Genomic DNA, 24,401 nt, shown 5'->3' with positions numbered 1-24,401 from the left:
TAGTAAGTGTACACTTGCCAAGTGGAGGTTCTCCATCATGTTGCAAGGTCATGTTGTAAGAAAAAATAGAGTAGTTGTATATTCCTTAAATAACTGGGGTACAATGGACTCTCCTATGATGTTCTGGATGCTCTAATTCTTAAGAACGCAGCCTAAGATTTTGTCAGCATTTTTAATTAGCCACTTAGCATTGTTGGCTCACACTGAGCTGGAGGTCAACTAAACCTGCTAGATTTTCCATAAAAGACATTAGAACAATGTACTTGTGGCATCCACCACTTGGGTAGGTCTGCTGTTGTGGCTGGGGAGTCAAGTGGCTGATTCTGACATCACAGTTTGTTTTTACATAAATTACTATAAAGTTTGATTTCCCTCATCTTGTCCTTCTACGATTATTTTGTTAAAAATAGATTCAAGATGTTAAAATTATACCTTTTAAATGTAATCTTTTCAGTGAAACATTTCAACTTGTTTTCATGCAGTATATTACCTCAGGTCTTAGAAAGTTTTTCTGCCAAGGGCCAGATAGGACATGTTTTAGTCTTTGAGGGCCATATAATTTCTGTTGCAGCCACTCAACTCTGCTATTGGAATGCAAAAGCAGCCACGGCATGGATGTGCCCATGTTTCATACAAGTTTATTTACAAAAGGAGGCATTGGGCTGACTTAGCCCACAGGCCGTAGTTTACTTGCCTCTATGTTACCTTATCCCTCTGATTTTGTCAACTAATGTATTTGTGAACTATGCCTTCAATATCAATTGATATAAGTTCAAGAGTAAGACAAAAAAGCTGTGTTAAGCAAGGCAGGGATGAGGCTGAAATTCTGTGGTAGATCTTTAGAAAACTTCCGATTTAGATTGTAATACCTCTTTTTAAAATAGCCATTGAACCATTTATAAGTCTATTTTACCCTATCATATTCCAGTTTTATAAAATATTATCTAAATGACATCAGGGTATATTAACATAATCAAGTCATGTAGCTTTTGGCAAGTCCTGTCACCTCTGAGTTTCAGCTTAGTCACTTGTAAAATTAGAAAATTTAAGGAACCATTGTTCTATGGTATAATCATGCTGTTATGTGCTAAATGCTCTAATTAAGTCCAAATAGTATGCTCACGTGGTTCTCAACGTGAGCTGAGAATGAAAGTGGTTCCCTTTACTGATCAGTGAGCCTGACCTGGCTCTGGGTGATCATCGCCCCCCACTTCTAAGTGTCACACCAACTTCTTTAATTATAGGTTTTTGCCAGACATTGATTGGGTTGTGATTTCAGGTGTCCAAGTATATTTGAAAGCCAGAACCACCACTGACAATCTCTCCTGATGATCCAGGAGGCAGGTTGTCTTTTATAACCAATCCTCTTTTCCTATCTTACATTCTTTGCTCTGACAACTTGGTCTTGCTTTCCAAATGTCTGTTAGCAAGGACTGCACTGGAATCCTGAAAAAGAATGCAAACTAAAAGTTTTCTGATTCATGCTTCTTCCAAAAGCCACTCAAAAGTGCATTTGAGGCTGATTTTCTTTTTTCAGTTGCATACTGAAAATGAGTCATACAGAGAAAGCAAAACAGAGAAAGATGAAGATTTCCAGCCTAGAGCATGCTATTAAGATACATGGGTCTGCCTTGTGCAGCACAAAGACCTAGCTAATTAGTGCCTGTTCCTAAAGATTGGAATCTCTCTTTTTACTTGGAGCTGCCAACATCAAACAGGCTGGCAGAAAGCTTTATAAATATGTGGACTCACTTCCCTGCTTAAAAGAGTTTTTCTTAGTAAGTAGGCTTAACATATAGATTCTATATTTCAAACAATTGGCAAGTTGAAAATGTAAAAGTTGTTTAACATGTATTCCCTTAAGTGTCTGTATCAGATATATGGTGACTAAATTCAAAAAAATTCAAATGGTTTTGATGCATTGACAGGGAAATAAAGGAGAACCTGGACTTCAAGGGCTGCCTGGGGCTTCTGGGCTCAAGGTAATTAATTTGTTTTGAAGCATTTGGAAATTTTTTCAAAGAAGTATGAGTTCCTCTCATTATTTGATGAGATTAACATTTGTATCCCTTAAGAAAAGATAGATGAAATGAAGGATTACCTTTTATCATAAAATTAGGGTACCTGAAAGCCAGTGGTTAATGTGGGCCAATTTCATTTCTGTTTTTTGGATATTTTATCATAGTTTGGGTAATAAAGGCATGAAATATGCTTTAGTTTGGTTTTTCTAGAATTGGTAAAATTTGGATGCTAGTATGAACATCTTCTCTGGTCCAGAGAATATCACCCTCTTATGTGGCTGAATGAGTGTGTGTCTCCCCTGGTGGTGCCATTTCTTTGTTTGCTGATTGATGGGACTTTATTTTCAGTCTGGGAGTCACAGTTGCCTTTACCAGTTTCCTCCAAACCAAATAGTTGATGTTTATTTCAATCAGATTTTCAATTCTCTTCTAGCCTTTAAAAATCTAGAGTAATATTCAACAGCTCACAGTGAGCAAAGAGAACAGAACTTAGTTTCCACAGCAGAGAGTTGTTTTTAGTTAATGTGACAGAGTTTGGGACTAATGGTAAAACAAATAAAGCAAAACCAAAACTCCATGAAGCATATTCAGGAGCATGTCTTATCTCTTACAATTTTAACCTAAATATTGTTGATACATCATCATTATATATTTCACACTTTAAGTCTTTCTTATTTAAGACTTTTTAAAAAAAGGAAATAATCTCTATGACATGATAGGGAGTAGAAAAATTGAGTTAAGATAACTTATGGACTATTCCTTGTTCTGAAAACAGCTCAAGAATTTATGTCTAAGAAAATAATATTCCACATACATAAAGTAAAAATCATAAACTTGCATATCTAACTACAAGGGTGTTCACCCCAATATTGTTTATAAAAATAAAAACTGTGAAAGTAAATGATTAACAATAGAAATTTTATTAAATATGGTAAATCAATATAGTTGAATACTATTCTGTAATTTAAAATTAAAAAAAATATATAATGGCATATAAAGAACTCACAATATTAATATATTTTGAAGTAAACGATAAAAAATTATGCATACATAGCACATTTTAGTATCTAAGTTGTGTATGTGTTTGTGAGAGGTAGAGGGAAAAATATATAACCAAATAAAAATAGTGGGTAATGAGATTTTTAATAATTTTATTACTTCTCTTTACTTACCAGTTTTGTAACAATAAAATAAGTTTTTTTAAAGGAGGATTATGAGAAAAAGCAATTTCAAGGAGGACGGGAAAGTATTAGTAAATACAAAGAGAGATACGTGTGTTTATTATTTTCACTGCTTTATTATTTATTGTTGACATTATAAATATAATAAAAATACCAAACGTTTATAAAATTTAAAAATATGATATGATCTCAGAATTTCTTAACTAGCAAAGATAGGAAAAAAATATAAGAAGTTTTATTGGGACTTCAGTGAACTTTACTATTCTTTACTATTTCTATAGTAATAACTCTAACAAAATTTTTAACTATCAGTTTTAAATTTGAGATGTATATAGAGATAAAAACAGTGGGGTTTTTCACAAGCAGTAAGCCTGTGATCTTCATGTGAATTCTGTGTTACTTAGGGAGAACCCGGAGCAGTGGGTCCGCCAGGAGAACCAGGATACCTGGGTTTACCTGGAATTCAAGGGAAAAAGGTATGATATTTAGGACATATAATTCAATGTTAATCAGCTATTACCATGTAAGTTTTCTTTTTGTGCACATAACATAGAAGGGCCAATTATGCATTCAATGATGAGCTGACCTATGTATTTGGTGTACATATAATGTGTTCGACCTCATGCTAAGAGCTGTGGCACCTTTCATGTCCCCACATAGGTACTGTCTCCTAGATGAGGACCTTCGAAGAGACAGATCAAAACATATAAATGTACAATTAAATAATATCTTGTAAATTCAGATTGTTCTGTGGTCAATCCAGATGTGTCAAGAACTTTTTAGGGAAAGTATTCCATGTGAGGCACTTTTACCAAAATATGAATATCACTCTTACCAAAACTGAGGCAAAAGTGTGAGACAATAAAAATTACAGCCAGAATGCTTGAACATGGTGTTCCTATCTGTGAAAAAATTATATTACATAATAGTTCACTTAAAATTAATTTAAGGAGTTTAAAGTACAAAGCATATATATTCATATAAAATGTTTTGGTGAGATAAAACAGCATCACTTTGGGTTCTCTCTCTCCTGTTAAGTAAAGGAACTCTGAGCTGTATCTGTACAAATATTATTGTTGGCTTGAAGGCTTTGAGCAAGAACTGACTGCCCACCTGTCAGAGAAGTCCATGCCCCTGCAGATATATACAGTTCAGGTTAAAAGTGGTTGTGTTTGCTTTTGTTCTGCAAAGGATACAAACTGTTATGTCTCCGTCTTTGTATCCCTTGCTCTTTCAGTTTTTCTACCATTTCATTTTTTCTATCCCTCATGTATTATCTGCTTAGCCCCTAGATTACTGTACCTAGTGTGATCCCTTTTGTTCTGATGAGTGGCAGGCAGTACTTGCTGACACAGGAATGACCCTCACAGTAGCAATTAAGTGTTAGACCATCAGTGAATATTAAGTAAATCTACTGTGAATATGTTTGGATTTAGAGAATTTCCTTGTTCAGAAACCTGCCAGTTAAAAGAAAATCTGTATTTTATTCGCCGTAAACACAAAACTCTACTCTTTGTGTTTGGATAGCATGGTAGAAAGGAAATTTGGAAAGAGCGTCCAAGTTCAACCTTGGGCAAATGCTTACCTTTCCTGATCTGTGGGTACATTATAAGAACAAAGACACTGAACTAGTTGGTTTCAAACATCTCTTCTAGCTGAGAAATTCCAGGAAACAATATTAGGGAATATGAATTTCCCCCCAAAAGTTAATTTTTGAAGCATATGTTTTCTAAAATATTTTTTCAACATTGTTTTATTTCGTTTTTTCCTATAAATTTGTGGCCATTATTAGCTTAATAGTAGAAGACTTTTCAGTTTGATTTCATAAAACAAGATTTGTCAAAATAAGTCCTCTCTTTGTTTAACTTCAGATTGTGATCAATATAGAAAAGTTTTCTTCTTCCTTATAAAATAGAAATTGTAGTAAATTTTCTTTTGAATGTAAGAGCACAAGAAAGTATTCATTTAGAACATCATCTTGACATAATGTGTTTTTACTCTCTTCTCAAATATCATGTTGGAGTCAACTTCTGTTTATAAGGCACTTGTCAAATTTGCATGAGACCATATATTTTTCTTGGCTGAAGAACAGCATGTTTATTTGAAAGGATACAAAATATATGACATTATGATACATATTAAATGGCCTTTTTGCAGGGGGACAAAGGCAATCAAGGCGAAAAGGGCATTCAGGTATGTTACTGGCTTTTTTATTTTTTTTAGCTTGGCAAAAAACTCAGGGCTTCATTCTTTTTAATTTTTCCATGGCTTTTCCAGCTCCTTCCTGTTTTACCGTCAATATCTGTTAAATCCCAGCTTTCTCATTTTACTAAACTTCTCAAAACACATCAAATCTAACTTTAACATTCTTCACTACATCACTATTGTAGGAAACTTGGGAACCAAGCAATTCAACAAAATAATATACGGATTTTATCACATGCTTGTAATATCTATTTATTTATATATTTTATGGTGTGTTGGTTTCCACAAATGATTTGACATGGCTTATGGCATAAATAAATTTGATAAGAAACTGTTAACACCATATATAAAACATATTCAAACTAATAAACAGAAGGAGAATTATACCAGAAAATTAGATCAGGCTGAGGAAATCTAGGGTGATTTAGAAGGACGTTTGGTTTTGGGTGTCTTAGCAACAAAGGCAAAGGGGAGAAACATGCTACAGCTTTGGGAGATGAGGACAGTTTCACCTCAGTCCGAGTGGCCCTCAGACGGTTTTTTCATTAATTGAACCCTGACCCATGAGTAGGACACCACTGGCTGAATCAGTGACACACGGAGCAGGAATAAACTATATCTGTTGGTCTTTCAGTCTTTTAAGTTCTAGAAATGTAAGACTTTTCCAACCATCAATTACAAATCAAGTGTCCAGACAGTACTTTAATGATGTTTTTAAGATTACAAAGCTCAGCTATAGGGACTTCCCTGATGGTCCAGTGGTTAAGAATCTGTGCTCCCAATGCAGGGAGCACAGGTTTCATCCCTGGTCAGGAACTAAGATCCCCACATGCTGTGCGGTGTGGCCAAAAAAAAAAAAGTTCAGCTATAGTGGCTGAGTCTTGCTACGTAAAACACTTTGCAAAATTCGCAGAACTTTGAAAGCTCTAGAATATCTGGTGGCATAAAAGGAAATTTCAAATTTAGGTAATAATAGCATCAAAATCTGCTAAGGTCACAGTCTGAACACTGTTTCAGACAATGAAACTTGAACTAAGCCCCTTGCCCCCATCCCACTGCCCTGGCCATTTCTTGTCATGGGTCCTGGGTGACTGTAATATCCTTCTAACTGGTCTCCTTGAGTCCAGTCTACCCCTTCCCCCCACACTTTTACCAGCATCAATAACTAAGTTACACAACTTCTTAGAAGTCCTTCAGTGGTGCTCCACACACATTTCAAGATAAAGTCTGGCCCATAAAGTGCCTCCTTGTTGGACTGAATCTTCTTCTTTAGTCTTATCTCTTTGCCAGTCTACCCACTATTATCCACTCCTGCCCTGCTGCTTTAGCAGGAAGAAATTACACACCTCTGTCCTGTGTCTGCTCTCCGTGCCACACCCCCCCTATCTTCTCCAGTTGGGTACCACTTACACATCCCTGAGGGCTGCACTCAAGGTGCAGTCATTTTTCCTACCCTCTTTATCAGATGCCCCACCCTATGTCCCAGTAGTATCCATTCCAGATATATAATTATACACTGTATCCTTATCAGACAGTATTTTCATCATTCTTTTTTAAAATAGAATTCCAATAGAATTTAGCTGTATATATTTTTATTGATATAATTAACATATAACATTGTATAAGTTTAAGGTATACAGGGCACAATGTTAATATATAATAATGTATAAGTTTAAGGTGTACAAGGTGTAAGTTTAAGGTGTACGAGTTTAAGGTGTACAAGTTTAAGGTGATATAATTAACATATACCATTGTGTAAGTTTAAGGTGTACAAGGGGCAATTTATATATTGCAATATGATTACTACTGTATGGTTAGATAACACCTTTATCATATCATGTTAGTTTGTTTTTGTGTTGAGAACAGTTAAGATTTAGTATCTTAGCCACTTTGAAGTTTAGAATTTAACTGCTTATTAAAGAGATTAATTGCTTAGCTTTTGCACCACACAGTAAGCAACTTGAAGGCAACATGGGGACACTGCAACAGTGTTCCTACAGCAAATAGGGCCCCTGGGAATTCATTGATGTAAGTAAGTAAATGAAAAAACCTCTATGCAGGAGTGATTTACAATTTCAGTTACTAGATTTTTAATTGATTATATATCTAGGTGTATGTTTTGCTAGAAACTGCTAATTATCCTGTTCAACATAGGGATGAAATAGTAGAGTTTCAGGGTCTGGCCCAATATCTTATACAAGGAGGATGTCCCAAAATATTAATTGAATGGACAAATGTGTTTATATCTTTATTAATTTTTTTCTCTATTTGTCCTAATTTAAAGATCTTCATTCAAATGTATTTTACAGTATATTTTTAATTTAAAAATGTCCTTCAAGTGATCTTCTTGGCCCTCACATGTGTAGTAATCAACACTGAACATAAATAATGTCATTGAAATTAAGAAAATGACCACAGCCACTGGATTTTTAAATGATTTTCATGCTGTGAACGTGGACTCAGCAGAACATCCTCAACTGTCTAACATTATTTACATGTTCCCCAAAGTCAGTAGTTTGTTCCTTGTCTTTATCCATTTTAACTGTAAGGTTAGGTTGACGTTCCTCTTACTTCTTTTTTTCTTCTCTTACATCATTTTACATATTTGCATCACTGCTCTTGTGACCTTTCTTCTAGACGACAGCACAGTACATAGTTTGTGTTGTATATGTGATTGCATCATATGTGTGCAAACTAATGAATAACGTTTATCCAATTTTAAAGGGTCAAAAGGGAGAGAATGGAAGACCAGGGATTCCAGGGCCACAGGTATTTTTTTTTATGGAAAATGAAATAATGAATCACATAACGAACAATACTGAGAGAAGGTTACTTACAAATAATAATAGGTGGGGAGAAGGGGAGTGTAGCCTGCATTCTAAGTGCCAAGGATGAGATTCTAGTGGTGATGGTGATCACACTTTACTCTTTGATTTATATTTTCATTTTCCCATGATGATACTCTCAGTGGCTGTGAAACTGATTTTCAATGCTTTTCTTCTGACCAAATAAATGACTAAAGGTAGACAGTTCCAACCCATTTCTTGGAGTAGTATTGGCCCAAGGCAGCCATACAAGGCAGCATCTCTGTACCTACTGTTGAGTTTTGATTTCTTCTTGAAATGTGAGTAGTTGAGGCCATACATAGTGAAGGAATGTCCTTGTTTCCCTCTAGTTTGTTCAAAGATATAATTTTACTACACTAGAGATGAATTAAAATGCCATCTTGAGGAACGGTGGTTGTGTAATAGACACATAATAAGATTGCCTTGCTTCTTCCTTGACTAAACTCTCCTCATGAAGCCATGTTTCAGTGAGATTGCCAAGTGGCATGTAGGTTCAGTCAGAGTCAAATTGGACAAATAAAAGCATCCAACTGATTAGGGAGTGTGGGTGGGAGAAAGATTCAGTGATTACACTGACTCTGGAGGTAGGGGGATAAAACTGTGAGGTGATGTCTCCAAGGACAGGGGTCTCTGGGTCCCTCACTTGGAGGAATGGGGGAGACCATTGGTGGCGGGGGGGAGTCTTTGAAAGCACATGGCCCCAAGGTTGTCTAAGATGGAGGGTGAGTGTTACATGTCAAGAAGTTGAGAACTTAGCAGTGAACTTCAGAGCAAGAGTCACTGAAAGGAGAAATGGACAGAGTTTGCCTGTGCACAGTTATGTGCAATACAAAAGGTCTTCATTTTCCTGTCCCTTCACTCCACTCACACCACTGGATGACAACCAGCTCTGTCCCTATTCCCCTCTGACCTGCTCTGTTTCCCTGAGTTAATCACACAGCATCTTTAAACAGCTCTACTCGTCGGAGGACCCTCACCCCTTCATCCATCACCCTCCACAACCTAGGCCTTTTACCCCAAATTGTTATTCACAGTAACTCTCTGACAGAAGGAGATTCTCTTTGGATTTTGAGTTCACAACTTGGCTAGCTCACTGGTTGACAGATGACACTCTCTGCAAGTTTCCCCTAACTTGCTTTTTTTAATCTCACTTCTCAAGGAAAAGAGGAAGTCTGCTCTCCCAAGGCAGGATTTGGGTTCCCTAGAAAGCTTCTGTCCTGGGTGTATTGGAAGCTGCGTTTTCCACCACCAGGAACTGAGTCTACAGGGAGAATGGCGGGGGGCGGGGTGGGGGAGAGCAGGACAGCCATTGCCTACTCAGCATCTGAATAGTTGTCCAATCTCTCAAAGTAAACAAAGTCCTAGTTAGCTGTCATCCTACCAAGGGCTGCACGTGTGTGATTTTTCTGGCGTTCACGTTGTGAATGGGGTCCAAGCGAATGTTTCCCTCATGAAATCATCTTAGTGGATTCTCCTATGACAGTGTTTCAGTTTTAGCTCTCATTTGGTTCTAGTCCAGAGAGCGTTACTATTTATCTTTCCTCTCTTAACTCTGGCTCCATTTGTAATATCTGTCTGGTAGAAACCCTGCATTTCTTCACGAAACTTCCATATTTAAGAATGGCCTTACAGAGAGTGTTTTACTTGCTGATCGAATTTTTTTTTTATACATCTTTATTGGAGTATAATTGCTTTACAATGGTGTGTTAGTTTCTGCTTTATAACAAAGTGAATCAGCTATATCCCTATATCTCCTCCCTCTTGTTTCCCCCTCCCACCCTCCCTATCCCACCCCTCTAGGTGGTCACAAAGCACAGAGCTGATCTCCCTGTGCTATGCGGCTACTTCCCACTAGCTATCTATTTTACATTTGGTAGTGTATATATGTCCATGCCACTCTCTCACTTCATCCCAGCTTACCCTTTCCCCTCCCTGTGTCCTCAAGTCCATTCTCTACGTCTGCATCTTTATTCCTGTCCTGCTTCTAGGTTCTTCAGAACCATTTTTTTTTTTTTTTTTTTAGATTCCATATATATGTGTTAGCATACGGTATTTGTTTTTCTCTTTCTGACTTACTTCACTCTGTATGACAGACTCTAGGTCCATCCACCTCACTACAAATATAGCAAAGGGAGGAACACTCCCAAACTCACTCTACGAGGCCACCATCACGGTGATACCAAAACCAGATAAAGATGTTACAAAGAAAGAAAACTACAGGCCAATATCACCGATGAACATAGATCCAAATGAAAATTAAAGTTGATTAAATGTGTGGTAAAGGGTGCATGCCACATTGCTAGTACTGTAGCTTGCACATTTATTTATTATTATTTTTTCCCTATTAATTTTCAAAGGGAATTCAAAGGCCATCATGGTACAAAAGGGAGAGGTATGTTTCTTCATGTATTATGCTGTCTGTTTCAGTCCTCATGGCTTGATTTTTAATACTGTATAAATCTAGCTATTGACATCACAAACAGAAAATATCTTCTCATGTTCTTAGTAGTTCCTAAATAGAGATTTTCAGAATATGTAGATTCACTGAATTAGGTATGAAATGTTACATATTTGCCAGTAATATTGATTCTTCTTCTAAATTAGGAGCTAAGTTTTTCTGCATGTTTTTCAATGAAGAATATTGTGTATTTCTACATCTATCTCTCTAGGATTTAAACTCCTTGGGGACAGGACTGTGTCACATTCATCATTGTATCTCTGGCACTATGCATATTGCTTAATCAATATATGTACTAGGTAGTAGTTATTTGTAGGGTTGGATGGATGGATAAATGACAGTTTAATATAATATGAAATTTCCTTCCTGATCAATTACAGTGTTTCCCAACAGTTTCCTATATAACTTAGATATATGTTTGTATATTTTCATATCCATATCCTTAAGACTTTTATGATGCATTAATACCTCCTGAAATATTTAAATAGAACTTTTGAAGATTTCTTTTGTTTTTAGAGAGGTGAAAAGGGAGAGCCTGGTGCCAGAGGTGCCACTGGACCCAAAGGAGAGTCTGGAGTGGATGGTCTGATGGGGCCTACGGGTCCCCAGGGGCAACCCGGGGAAGCAGGTCCTCAGGGACCCCCAGGACTGGATGGGAAGCCCGTATGTATTCTGCTTCTTTCACAGTTTTCATATTTCTGTTGCTTTTTACTTGGTATGTCAATGTTATAACCCTTAATAATTTGATGCAGGGGAGAGAATTTTCAGAACAGTTTATTCGACAAGTTTGCACTGATGTATTAAGAGGTAAGTCTCCAACATAGAGATTTTAATAACTTTCAAATTTCAAAAATAATACAAATTCTTTGTAGAAATTATAAGAGATATAAGTAAGATGAAGAAAATAACGGACATTTATCAACCATTTATCAACCTCTGGTTTTTTTTCCAGATAAGTATTTTTATAAAGGTAAAATGTTATATGTACCCTTTGTAATCTTTTTAATAAAGCAATTTATCATTATTTTACCATTGATTAAATTTTCTTCCCTGACATAATTCTGGTAAATTTATTCATAATGTGAGGTCTATAATTTAATTTACCAGTTTCTATTAGAGGGGCACTTCCTTTTTTCCCTTACTTGAAGTAATTGCCACAATAAAAGTATTGCATAGAGCAATGGATATTTCCATAGTTAAATTTCTAGAAATGAAATTATTGGCCAAGAGATATGCATCTATAAATTTAGAAAAAATATGAGTGATATTATTAATGCTCATTCACCATTTAAACATAAAGGATGGGGTTTCTTTGCTTTTAAGCCCAGCTACCTGTCTTACTTCAAAGTGGAAGAATTCAGAGTTGTGATCACTGCAGTCCAGCACGGCTCCCCCTGGTATTCCTGGGCCACCTGGTCCCATGGGCCCAGAAGGTCCTCGAGGATTCCCTGGTTTGCCAGGAAGAGATGGTGTTCCTGGATTAATGGGAGCTCCGGGACGCCCAGGTGCCAAAGGATTAAAAGGTACTTAGTTTGTATGTGTAAGCAAATAAACAACAGAAAAGGGTATTTTTTGTATTCACATCCTAAACTTATTTAACAGGCAAGAGTTCCTGTTTGTTTTCTTGAAGACAAAAAATTTTTCTATCCCTAAGTCTTTAAATAATTTGTCAGCTGAGTTAAAGAACAGTCATTCTATTTCATGAAAGAATATCCTAAAGTCAAGAGAGAGGTCAATGTTATGAAGCATGTGAACCTGTAAATCAGAAAATGTTGACAATGCACTTAGAAATTTTGCTTGAGTCTAATTAAGTCTTTAAATAGAACATGACAGACACCATTTCCTTTATTTTGACTTTGGTAACTTCTGTAACCATATTCAAAATTGTTTTCTATAAATTTCTATAAGAAAAATGATGCTTTGCAACCAAACTTCCTAATAGCCCACAACTTACTGCTCTTTGTTTTTGAATATTTATGTGAAATGTTGGTGATAATTCTTTCCCTTTTAATTTAATATTATAGGAACAATTTAGATGTTTCATCAAAGTAATAAAAGAAACAACTATGAGTAACAAAAAGAGCTAATAATTCCAAACCATTTTCCTTTCTTAATATTTAATCTTCATTAAGTTTTTCTAAACCACTGATCATTTTATAAATTTTTGGTTCAAAAATTCTGTGCCCTGTTAATAATAATAAATAGGTGGCAGGCTAATTTTTAAAGATTTATTTTTCTTTTAATGTATGTATTAACAGCTTTGAAAGAAACAATCTAGGAGGAAGTGATTTTATGGGAAAAGTAAGCTTACTCCCCTCTCTGACACTCTGCAGGCCTACCAGGACGAAATGGGGCAAAGGGGAGCCAAGGGTTTGGGTACCCTGGAGCACAAGGTCCTCCTGGTCCCCCAGGTATGAACTGATGATGCTCATAAGTGTTGCTGCACATTTTGCGTTAAGAAAATCATCATAAATCTCTGTCCAAAGATCTGAAACCAAGACTTTCGTTTCCTTTTTTGAGTGATTCACATTCAACACATTGAGTTCTAACTACTAGAAGTTTTATCCTATATTATATTCATTAATCATTCAGGATTCTCTCTCACTTATCATTTAGACTCCTTAGAATACTACTCCTTAGAATAGTTCTCGGATGGTTACAGTCGCCCAGGCTTACCTAGTGTATATCACTGTTTAATCTTTATGATTCTCAGGGAAGCAGAATAATGCTGAGATGGACTTGTAAGCCAGCCTCTGCTAGCTGCATTATTTAACTTCTCCATGTGTCAGTTTCCTCATTTGTAAAATAGTGATGAGATGTCTTTTGCATCATGACATTGGTGGAAGATTAAATGAATTAATACATGTCGTGCTTTCAGAACAGTGCATGAAAAAGTTATGTTTTCAATAAATGTGTACTATCATTATTATTTTAGATGTTATTACTGCTTGAGGCTTTTGGGTGGATCAAATGATTTAATACTTTGTATGTAAAGCATTTTGAACAATGCCTACAATTGTAGTTTAGTGCTGAATAAATGTTTATTAGTAGTAGTAGCAGGAAGTATTAGTGGTAGAAAGTGCCCCAGTCCACTCTGCTCCATCCCCAAACCTAAATATTTTGTTTTTGTTATTTTGGGTCATCAACTTTAAAAGACCAATATCTTGAGTTAGTTTTTCTTTTTTTGAACATGCTCATTGAACTAAGTTATGGTTCACAAATTAGTGTTATAATACCTCTGTGTATTGATTACTAGTATACTATGGTAATGACAATGTATTTCATTGTGGAAACTAAAATATATATATATATGTATATAGTGGAAATAGTCATTTTGACTACAAATATGGCACAAAAGTGAGTTTATTAGAGTTTTAGCTTACTGATATATTACCTACTAATTTATAATAATATTGGCAAAAGATAAGCTGAGAGGAAGAAATAGTTTGGACAATCCACAAATTGAAATATTAGAATGTTAGCTCTGTGTCTTCAGCAGCAGCATGATTGCATATTAACATAGCTTGGCCTAGTTTTACAAAAATTACTTTTGGATAGTTCTTTTCAAAATGGAAGGTGTATAGAATTAGCAAGAGGATACCTCCTCTTTTCACATTAGTGCAAATATGTAAAATTTTCAAGGGAGTCTTTTTACCAGTTTACATGTTTTGCAGATTCAGCTGTGTCAGCAACAAAACCAAACTCCTCTGTTCATATATTGTTAATGTCTCATCCTAGGTCCAGAGGGTCCCCCTGGAATAAGCAAAGAAGGTCCTCCAGGAGACCCAGGTCTCCCCGGCAAAGACGGAGACCACGGAAAACCTGGAATCCAAGGGCAGCCAGGACCCCCGGGCATCTGTGATCCATCACTGTGTTTTAGTGTCATTGTCAGAAGAGATCCCTTTAGAAAAGGACCAAACTATTAGTGTCTGATGCCTCATTCAGCAGCCTAGGCATGGTGCTCTTCTTTTGTGGTCTTTGCATCTCAGGAAGATAACAACAATAATCCCTTGAAAAGAAACTCATGTACCTCGGTGTTTTTATTATTGTTTTTTTCCTTAAGGAAAAATATAGAAAAGGTCACATATACTGATTTTAAAGGCTCCTCAGTTCTTCAGAGCCTTTAGATTAGTAGCATTAACTAAATCTCAAGGGTTTCTTGTAAGTCCATTCATTTTAATCAAAGTCAAATATAAAAAACCACCATTGCCTGTCAGCCAGTCAATTTCAGTCACTGTGAAAAATTTCACATTCAGCCTCCATGCAGCAGAGTATTTGAGTTCAACTTCCTGTCTGTGTGAATTTCATGTTTCATAGCTCATAGCTCACACTTCTACATCAGTCCACACGTGCATCTGGACATGGGAGATGAGATCAGGGCTGATACACAGTTTGGGAACAGACCGTATTGCCATATCAGCACTTACTCCAGTATCTGTGCTTACCAGATAGGGGTGATGGACTGTTGGTTGTTCAGTGTTTTGAATATCACCTCTGAACATTCTGGAAAAAAAGTTTCACTGGACCTGGTCGATATGTTCAAAGGAATTGTAAGTTCAGAAATACCAAAAAGACTTTCTTCTTCATACTTGCTTAGTAATTGGAATGTTTGTTGCATGCCTTCATTTTCCATTTCAGTTATTACATGTGTACATTCATATATGTTAACTTTTATTGTAGCAAAGCTAGTGGGAATCAATGCTCTAGTTGACAGGAAAGGTAACTCCACAAATCCTAGGATGTCTTGATATTTTTAGCAGACTTTAAGATATTATAAACAGTCTTTGTGTACTGTACTTAATGCTTTTGTAAGGAACATAATTTGAGATATTCCATCCTTTATCATGCTCTAAATTTTGTTACTTTGCTTATTATTCAAAGTACAATAAAGTTTTGTACAGGCCTGAATGCAGTGTCTTTTTTTTATACTTAATTTTAACTGATTCTTGAGTATATTATCCATTTGACATGGTCATTTATTCAATGGGTATAATTTATTAAATTATTTACCCTATTTTTAAATCACTGATTCATATGTAATAAGAACTTAGAAATTGGGTTGTGTGCTACTCACCTGGATGGGTACAGCGTCTGCTTCCTGGCCCAGGAATGGCTGGTAATCAGAGTTTAGCCTAACTGATGACGTGTCCTTCTGTGACTTTGATGAGAACCTTGGAGGTGACTGAAGCCCATACATTCAGCAGCTGAATTAGCTTAAGGCTTGTTTTGATGTTCTGTCTCCAGCAAAGCCCCAGATATCTGTTAGACCTGACCAACCTACTCCCCCTGATAGTTTACAGCATTCCTGGTAGACCTGGTGAAGGGGCAGAATAGGAACTTCCTTCTGCCCCTTGTTCATTCGACCAGCTTTGAGCACATGTGATGCCAAAAACTTGGTCTCTATGCACCAGTGCCAAATCGAATCTCAGAGACAGAGTTTTGGGTGAAGTAGAAAAAAATAGCTTTATTGCTTTGCCAGGCAAAAGGGGACACAACAGGCTCATGCCCTGAAAAACTATGTGTCCCAACTTGGGAGGATTTAGTGAGGAGTTTTATAGCAATGACTCAAAGATGGGGTTGCTGATAAGATTAGGGTGTGTGCAGGGCCTACACTCCTTTAATCTGGCCTCTTGAAGAGCTTCTCTGGTTCCTTTAATCTGGCCTCAGGGGGTCTTCTCTGGAATGAAGAATGCTGACATATCCCATTTATTGGGAGTTTTAGTTCTGTAAAGAGCTCAAAGACATTGTTATGTGTATCTCTTAAGGTGGAACTTGGACCCTGCCCCAAGGCTGCACTATCGTTTCTTGACTGCTCCTCCCTTGTCTCTGCATCCCCCTCCCTTCCCTGATTAGCAACTGTTTGAACCTGCCCTTTGGAACTCAGGGAAGGTCATGGAGGCTGGAGTCTATTCCCTACAAACAAGAGATGGGGAACAGAAAGGCTTCCATGCCCAGGAACCCCACAGGGTCCTGCTCTGTTTCACATGGCCATGTAATGCCTGGGACTGGGCCAGGGATACAATGGTGACATAGTCATGTGGTCTGGCCTGAGGACACTCATGTCTAATGAGGCACAGATAGGAAAACAGGTGATTGCTATACATTCTAAGAAAGGAGAAAGTGCTATAGAAATGTATAGGGTGATGCTATGGACTAAATTGTGTTCCTCCCAAATTCATATATTGAAGCCTTAACCCTCATGGGACCCTGTTTGGAGGTAGGGCTTTTAGACTCTGATTAAGGTTAAATAAGGTTGTAAGGATGGCGTACTAATCCTATATGATTGGTGGCTTTATAAAAGGAGGAAGAAGGAAATCCCTTTTTCTCCACATGCACACATATGACAAAAGACCATGTGAGCACACAGTGATAAGGTGATGATTTAAGAGCCAGGAATTATCATACTAAGTGAAGTAAGCCAGACAGAGAAAGACAAAAATGATACAAATGAACTTATTTCAAAAGAGAAATAGATTCACAGACATAGAAAACAAACTTATGGTTACCAAAGTGGAAAGGTGGGAGGAGGGATAAATTAGGAGTTTGGGAGTAACATATACACGTACGACCGTATATAAAATAGATAACAAACAAGGCCGTCCTGTATCGTACAGGGAACTATATTCAATATCCTGTAATAACCTATAATGGAAAAGAATCTGAAAAAGAATAGATTCATATGCATAGCTGAATCACTTTGCTGTACACCTGAAACTAACACAACCTTGCAAATCAACTATACTTCAATTTTTTTAAATTGCATTAAAAAAAAAAAAAGAGCCAGGAAGATCACCCACCCTGATGTTGCACTTCTGGCCTCTAGAACTAAAAGCAAATCCATTTCTCTTGTGTAGGCCACCCCATGTGTGGTGTTTTGTGTGGGAGCCCAAGTCGTAAAACAGATGAGCGTGGGGAAAGCTTCCCTAAAGCAATAGTTATAAACTGAGATTTGAAAGGCCAGGAGGCATTAGCAGCCCTCCAAGTCATGTCAAGGGAATAAAAATGAGCAAAGTCTAGGGGATTAGAAATGGCCTGGAGAACTGAGAACAAAACCTAGTGAAACCGAGTAGGACTCTGTGGGGCTTCTGGGCACGGAAGCCTTTCCGTGTTCCTTGTTTCTTGTTTGTAGGGAACAGCTTCCAGCCTCCACAACCTTCCCTGAGTCCCAAAGGGCAGATTCTAGCAGTTGCTAATCAGGGAAAGGAGGGAGATGCAGAGACAAGGGAAGAGCAGCCAAGAAACCACATGAGGCCAGATTAAAGGAACCAGAGAAGCTCATCAAGATTAGGAGATCACCTGGTCAGATTAAAGGAGTGCAGGGCCTGCACACACCCTAATCTTATCAGCAACCCCACCTTTGAATCATTGTTATAAAACTCCTCAACAAATCCTCCCAGGTTGGGACACATGGTTTTTCAGGGCATGAGCCTGTTGTGTCCCCCTTTGCCTGGCAAAGCAATAAAGCAATTCTTTTCTACTTCACCCAAAACTCTGTCTCCAAGATTCGATTAGCCACCAATGCACAGAGGAATCACTAGGGAATATAAATCGTATTTACTTTCAGTATCTGCTTTTAAAATTGGTACCTCAAGTTGAAATATTTCTGTAATTTATCATGGTATATATGTCCTAACATATTTTTGCCTTGTACAAATTCGAGACTAACTCATAAAACACTGATGTTTAAGAATGAATAGGTGAATGGTTTTGTCCTGCAAATACATTTTGACCATAATGGTGTACCAGCATCTTACATGCAAGGCCTTTTAGCGTAGTTACAAGGGCATGGCTTCCATAGTGAGGTTGCCTGTGTTCAAATTCCCACTGTTTTTTTCCAGTAGGAGCCTTCAGAAAGTGTATTTATCTTTTTGTGCCTAAGTCTCTTCATATATTAAATAAGGAATATTAATAGTACTCACCTAATAGTAAGGATTAGGATTATGAGGATTCAATGAGATAAAACAAAAAAATTAATCCATAGAATAAAGTCTGATCATCTACCAGAGCCACACAGAAAATGTGAGATTAGCAAATTTTGAGATGAAATATTTTAAAAACTTATTCAAAACATTTTATATTTGTACAACTAACACTGATAAAGTTAATTTGATTCATTCCCATTAAGAATGAAACTCTCAGTCTTAAGGGTAACAACAATTCTCAGTAAAGGCTCTCGACCAGATTTTGATTCATCCTGGTCTAAAACGTAAAGTGGGAACAATTTAGGGGGAAAAAAAATCAACAAACCCCTGAGGTTTATAGTCTTTAGTTATTTTATCTGTATTTTATTCTATTAGCTGTATTTATATCAACTGTATTTTATCCTTGGTTCTTAAAACTTTACCAGGTAATTATTTCATTTCCATCATGAAGAGATTTTCAATTGAGATGGAGCTGCAGATCATTCTTTTTATCCCCAGTAGAGGGCAGCAAAATACATATATACCCACATACACAGAAATAAGCTATGATAAATTCCTCTCATTATATTAATCATATAAACTATCACTGTGTATATTTAGCCTGAACATTTTCTCGGTTTTGTAAGCATAGTTAGATTTATATCCTTAAAACCTTAATTATTCCAAAGGAGAGAAAAATCACAAGTTTTTTATAAATTGAACACCTAAGCCAGAGTTCATGAAGCCATTTGTATTTTGATACCTTGCCTATCTGCTTTATCTTGGTATTATTTAGTTTATTGACTTAAAGTGCTCTGGCTAGGACCTTTGATTATAGCTTCAGAGTGGTAACTTTATTGTCAGGGAGCGGTTCTGAAGCTCGATCCTGGGATTCCTCAGTTGTAGATCCGGCCCCTTAGCTGCTATTCAGCTGTGTTGTGTCTGAGGCAGGCAGAAAACTGTCCTTATCGTTATACAGAGATTACAGTGAAGAGTCAAACCACACATCCTATGGTCTGGTACAGTACATGGTGTAAGCTGTCAACACAGCAAAGTACCCACTCTGTGGCTGAGACACTGAGAGCCTAATCTTCGAAGGCTCTGAGGCGTGATGGGGAGACAGAGGGAAATTCAAATGAACAGTCTGTCTGTAGTTTACAAAGACCAGGTATAAACCTGTACTTTAGTAAAATGGAGCTGCAAAGGTTTTAACAAAATTTTATCTTAAAAGCTACATAGAGAATATTATTTTGCCCTGCATAACACATTTGAAATAAGGAACGTTACTGTTCCTACTCACTAAATTATGTCTGGGTTCTGCCTTCCCCAAGGTAGGTTTCACAGAGAAATTTTGAGTAAATAGATTTAAAAAGGACAACTTGAAGTAGCTGACTGGAGTGTCATTCTGAATAAGCGAGAATGACAAGCAGCAACAAGGTTTTTCCATCGTGTCCCCAGTTCAGTTGCCATTTCAAAATAATATTAAATCAAATTTGAAAAGTATCTATAGATCTTATACATTGTAGTTTAAAGTGAAATTTTGAAATAAATCTTTTGACAAAAGAAAAAAAAAGTTAAAGAGTGGTCTGTGATATGTGACCTTGGATAAATCTGATAACTTCCCTGAATTTGTTTTTTTAATCTTTAAAACAAAGGGTTTAAGTTACTGTGTTTTTTAACCATGGCTGTACATTAGAATCACCAGGAGAGCTTTAAAAAATTCCCTTGCTGGGGTTCCACCAGATATTCTGGGATCACTGCCTTGCCTTGGAGGCTTCCAACCAGAGAACACAGCTCCATGGGAGTTATAGTCATTCTATATTTTTAGGTTTTGGAAAGCTGGTGTTGAGGGTGGCAAGAGATAAGAGTAGAGATATAGGGAATGGGAAAAGGGTTGGAGAAGGAGAAGGCAGATACCAAAGAATCTTTCAAGATTGTAATGAGGAAATAGCAGGTAGAGGTGTGCATTGCAGATAAATCACCCTGGCTGCAGTGAGAATAGCTGAAACCAGACCAGATTGGAAGTGGAAAAGCTAATTAAATACCATTGCAGTGGCCCTGGGGATAAAAGGATAAGACAGAGGCAGAGGGGATAGGGGAAAAGAACATCAACATATTGATGACAAAAACTTGGCCTCTGTGTGCCAGTGCCGAATTGAAATCAAAGAGTTTTGGGTGAAGTAGGAAAGAATAGCTTTATTGATTTGCCAGGCAAAGGGGGACACAACGGTCTGGTGCCCTCAGAAACTGTGTGTCCCAACCTGGGGGGGATTTGGTGAGGAGTTTAATAGCAATGGTTCAAGGGCGGGGTTGCTGATAAGGATCAGGGTATGTGCAGGGCCTGTATTCCTTAAATCTGGCCTCAGGAGGTCTCCTGATGAGCTGTGGTCCTTGAGGTTATCAAACTGTGACCTTCTTTCTGGAATCAAGTAGTTAACATTTTCCATTTGGTGGGGGCTTTAGTTCTGCAGAAGAGCTCAAAGATATTATTATGTGTATCCCTTAAGGTGGAACCAGAACCCTGCTCCAAGGCTGCACTATGGTTTCTTGACTGCTCCTCCCTTGTTTCTGCATCCCCTCCTTTCCCTGATTAGCAACTCTTTGAATCTGTCCTTTGGAACTCAGGGAAGGTCATGGAGGCTGAAGCCTATTCTCTGGGAACACGAAATGGGGGGCACAGAAAGGCTTCTGTGCCCAGGAGCCCCAGAGGGTCCTGCTTGGTTTCAGTATTAGTCCTACTAAAATCATGGAAAACTCCCAGAATCTACCCACCATGTCCTCGGTGACCCCAAGGAGGTGAGGGCTTATGAAACAGGCTTCCTAGGAATAACCTGCCATCACACAACTGTGAATGTGTAGAACAGAATTCCTGTTTTTCACCCTTGCTACTTTAATGCCAGCAAAACCATTGGTAACACCCCTGTTATCCTAGCCAACTAGGGAACTGCTCTCTTTTACACTAACTAAACAGGCTGCCTGCAGTCCAGATTGCGGCTTCTGTGGTCCCTTGTCAGCAGTGCCAATGGGCAATGCTGCACAGTTCCTGGAAGAGGTGATAACATTTTTTCCTGAATAAATGCATCTGACTTGACTAAGATTGTGTGGAATCAAACCTCATTGTTGTTGATAATTGCCACTATTTCTCCTATTTCATCTATTTACTCATTCAATTCATTCATTAAATAACTCCTTAGAAGTAGAGTACTTACTTTCTTCTGTGCTTCTGGTGAAACTGGTTTTTATTATTTGAGTGAAACTTGCTGTATCTAGATAACAAAAAATGTACTCGAACATATTTTTTTCCATTTTAAATTTTGTGAAAAGCAAAAAACACTGTGATGTCTTTGTTAACATACCCAAATCCCATATTGTTTTAAAGTCAATAGGAAAATGAGGCTTTGAAGAATTTTAAGCATTCAAGCTAATTAAATGCCTTGAAACTAGAGGCATTTGAAAATATTGAACACTAGATAGAAAATTAGTCAGCTTGGGGAAAAGGAGGGGGTGGTGGATAATAGGAAAAAAATACACATGCTGTTAAGGAAAATCATAATTTCCAGTTTCATTTTTTCTGAAGTTTAATGTTGGTGCTTTCTAAGGACGTGACCACATTATCTAATTGTCAGTGGAATAATGTGGCTTTCTGGGCCAAATTCTGAATTCCACAAGACCAACTGCTGATGAAATTAGAAGAGCTTATTGAATTTAGAGATTCTGGTCTTTAGGCATGGAAATTTAAAAAAAGTATTTAACCACATAACTTTTTATGCCTAGTATTATCTAATTTCTGTGTTGGAAATTGGCAAAGAAACATTATTTCCCAAATATATGTATTTATATGAAAATCTGCATAAATGCCTATGAAATGAAATTTGTGCATAATATTACTCAGGGGAAAGAAAATTCTGAGGGCAAAAATAATTGCAATGGTTTTGTATTTCTGAGTACACAAAAGATCTTCAAATAAAAATAAACAAATCAAATAACTATTTCACTCTCCCCTCATTTCACAATTTCAAAATTGCCTGAAATTGATCTGTATTCTATTTTTTTATCTCCTGCCTTTCTCGTTTCTCTCCTTTTCTTCCTAAAGTCTAAAATATAAACTAAAACTTGATTTTGTTTACTGTATGTATTTAATAAATATAATAGGCTAACTTTAAAAACAACTTGATTGAGGGATAATTTACATACAATAAAATACATCTGTTTTTAAGTCTATATTTTGACAGGTTTTGACAAATGTATGTGCCTGTGAAACCATCACCACAGTTAAGCTATAGAACATTTGCATCACCCCCAAAACATTTTCTTGAGCCTTTCTCTAGATAATTTACCCCTCTTCCAGCTGCATTAACCCCTGATCTGCTTTCTGACACTATTGATTGAGAATTTTCTTTTCTAGAGTTCCATATACACGGAATCATACACTACATATTCTTTTGTTTCTGGCTTCTTTCATTAAGCATAACATTTTTGAGATTCATCAATGATGCTATATCTACCAATAGTTTATTCCCTTTTTTGTTGCTGAATAGTATTCCTTTGTATGACTACATTTCAATTATTCATTCACCTGTTTATAGAAAGTTGGGTTATTTCCAGTGTGGGACTCTTCTGAGTCACATTGCTATGAATATTCATTTACAAGTCTGGATGGAGATGCTTTCATTTCTCTTAGGTATTAAGAGAAGAGAGAAAATTGACTGTGAAAGGAAGAAGGGAAAGAGAATCATTTATATGGAAGTACTTTCAAAAGTCAAGTGAAGTACCATCCTGTTTGTGAATTTCAGTAAAGAGCAAGGGAGCTGGCTGAACTCTGAAATGAGGACACTGAGTATCTCTAAAGTTGCTGCAACTTCACAACACTGTATTTCAATTGGTGTGTGGAGAGAATGGTGAAATCCACTTGGATGTGGCCGCGGCTGGAAACAATGACCTTACTCCAATGTGGAAGGCCATGTTTCCCTCAATGTTTATAGCCACCAAACGCACCATGTACTGAAAACTCAACATTACGAGATTTTCTTTTCAATTCAAAATTAAATGTGCGTGTCTATAGTTTTTGTAAAGAAAAGGAAAGAAAAGGAGTAAGTTAGAAAACACTTGTATTTGTTGAAAACAGCTTGTCAAAAAGACAGTATGTTTGGAAGGAAAATGTTACTGGTATCTTTAGAGAAGTCTTCTTTACAAAGAAAGCTTGCCCCCTATGAAAACAATAGGGTGAGGATTTTAAACTCATTTTAGAGAAGGATACTGAGGCAAAAAATTGTCAACGTCACGAATATAAAGTATCTGGTTAAAAATAGAGAATATACCAACGCTTTGATCTCTTAGTTCTCAGTGCAATGTACTTTCTTTCTTCTTATCTCTGCTGCCTTACTCTGTGCCCATATCAAAATAATCTTTAAAAATCTTGCATAAATCTATATTTAAGGCAGTCTAAGGCAATATCAATAAACATTTTATTAGTTTTAATAGCCTTTGAATAGATGCACATAATGTAGACCTTGGATTTGAACAATAAGAATTTAATACATATCTTTTAATGCATGCAAGTTAATTTCTTGAAATAGTCATGTTTCCCAATTGTGAACTTCATTATACTGTTCTTTCTTAATATGAAGATTAGAGCATATTTGATTATTTTTATTGACATATTTTTCACACTGTAGCACATTTGTATGAACTTTGAAGCTATCCACTCTGGGGATTACAATTATTTTTTCACTTGGATTTTCAAGAATTGAGAATCTTGGCACATCATCTGTAGCTCTGCATTCCAATAA

At 36.8% G+C, this 24,401-nt stretch overlaps 1 protein-coding gene across 1 annotated transcript in view; it reads left to right on the top strand.

Annotated features, from left to right (window-relative positions):
- The window catches only part of COL21A1 (collagen type XXI alpha 1 chain), a 183,440-nt gene extending 167,829 nt beyond the window's left edge, over positions 1-15,611 (top strand). Inside the window, 11 exon segments of the mRNA XM_036870157.1 lie at positions 1,929-1,982; positions 3,607-3,678; positions 5,360-5,395; positions 8,132-8,176; positions 10,611-10,688; positions 11,228-11,374; positions 11,464-11,518; positions 12,035-12,085; positions 12,088-12,234; positions 13,045-13,122; positions 14,450-15,611. Of these exon segments, the coding sequence (XP_036726052.1) occupies positions 1,929-1,982; positions 3,607-3,678; positions 5,360-5,395; positions 8,132-8,176; positions 10,611-10,688; positions 11,228-11,374; positions 11,464-11,518; positions 12,035-12,085; positions 12,088-12,234; positions 13,045-13,122; positions 14,450-14,637 (951 nt within the window). The 3' untranslated portion in view covers positions 14,638-15,611.
- The last annotated feature ends 8,790 nt before the right edge of the window (positions 15,612-24,401 follow it).

The sequence above is a fragment of the Balaenoptera musculus genome, chromosome 11 (genome assembly GCF_009873245.2).
Source record: "Balaenoptera musculus isolate JJ_BM4_2016_0621 chromosome 11, mBalMus1.pri.v3, whole genome shotgun sequence".
Taxonomy (NCBI): Eukaryota; Metazoa; Chordata; class Mammalia; order Artiodactyla; family Balaenopteridae; genus Balaenoptera; species Balaenoptera musculus.
This window is presented reverse-complemented; position numbering and strand designations above follow the sequence as displayed.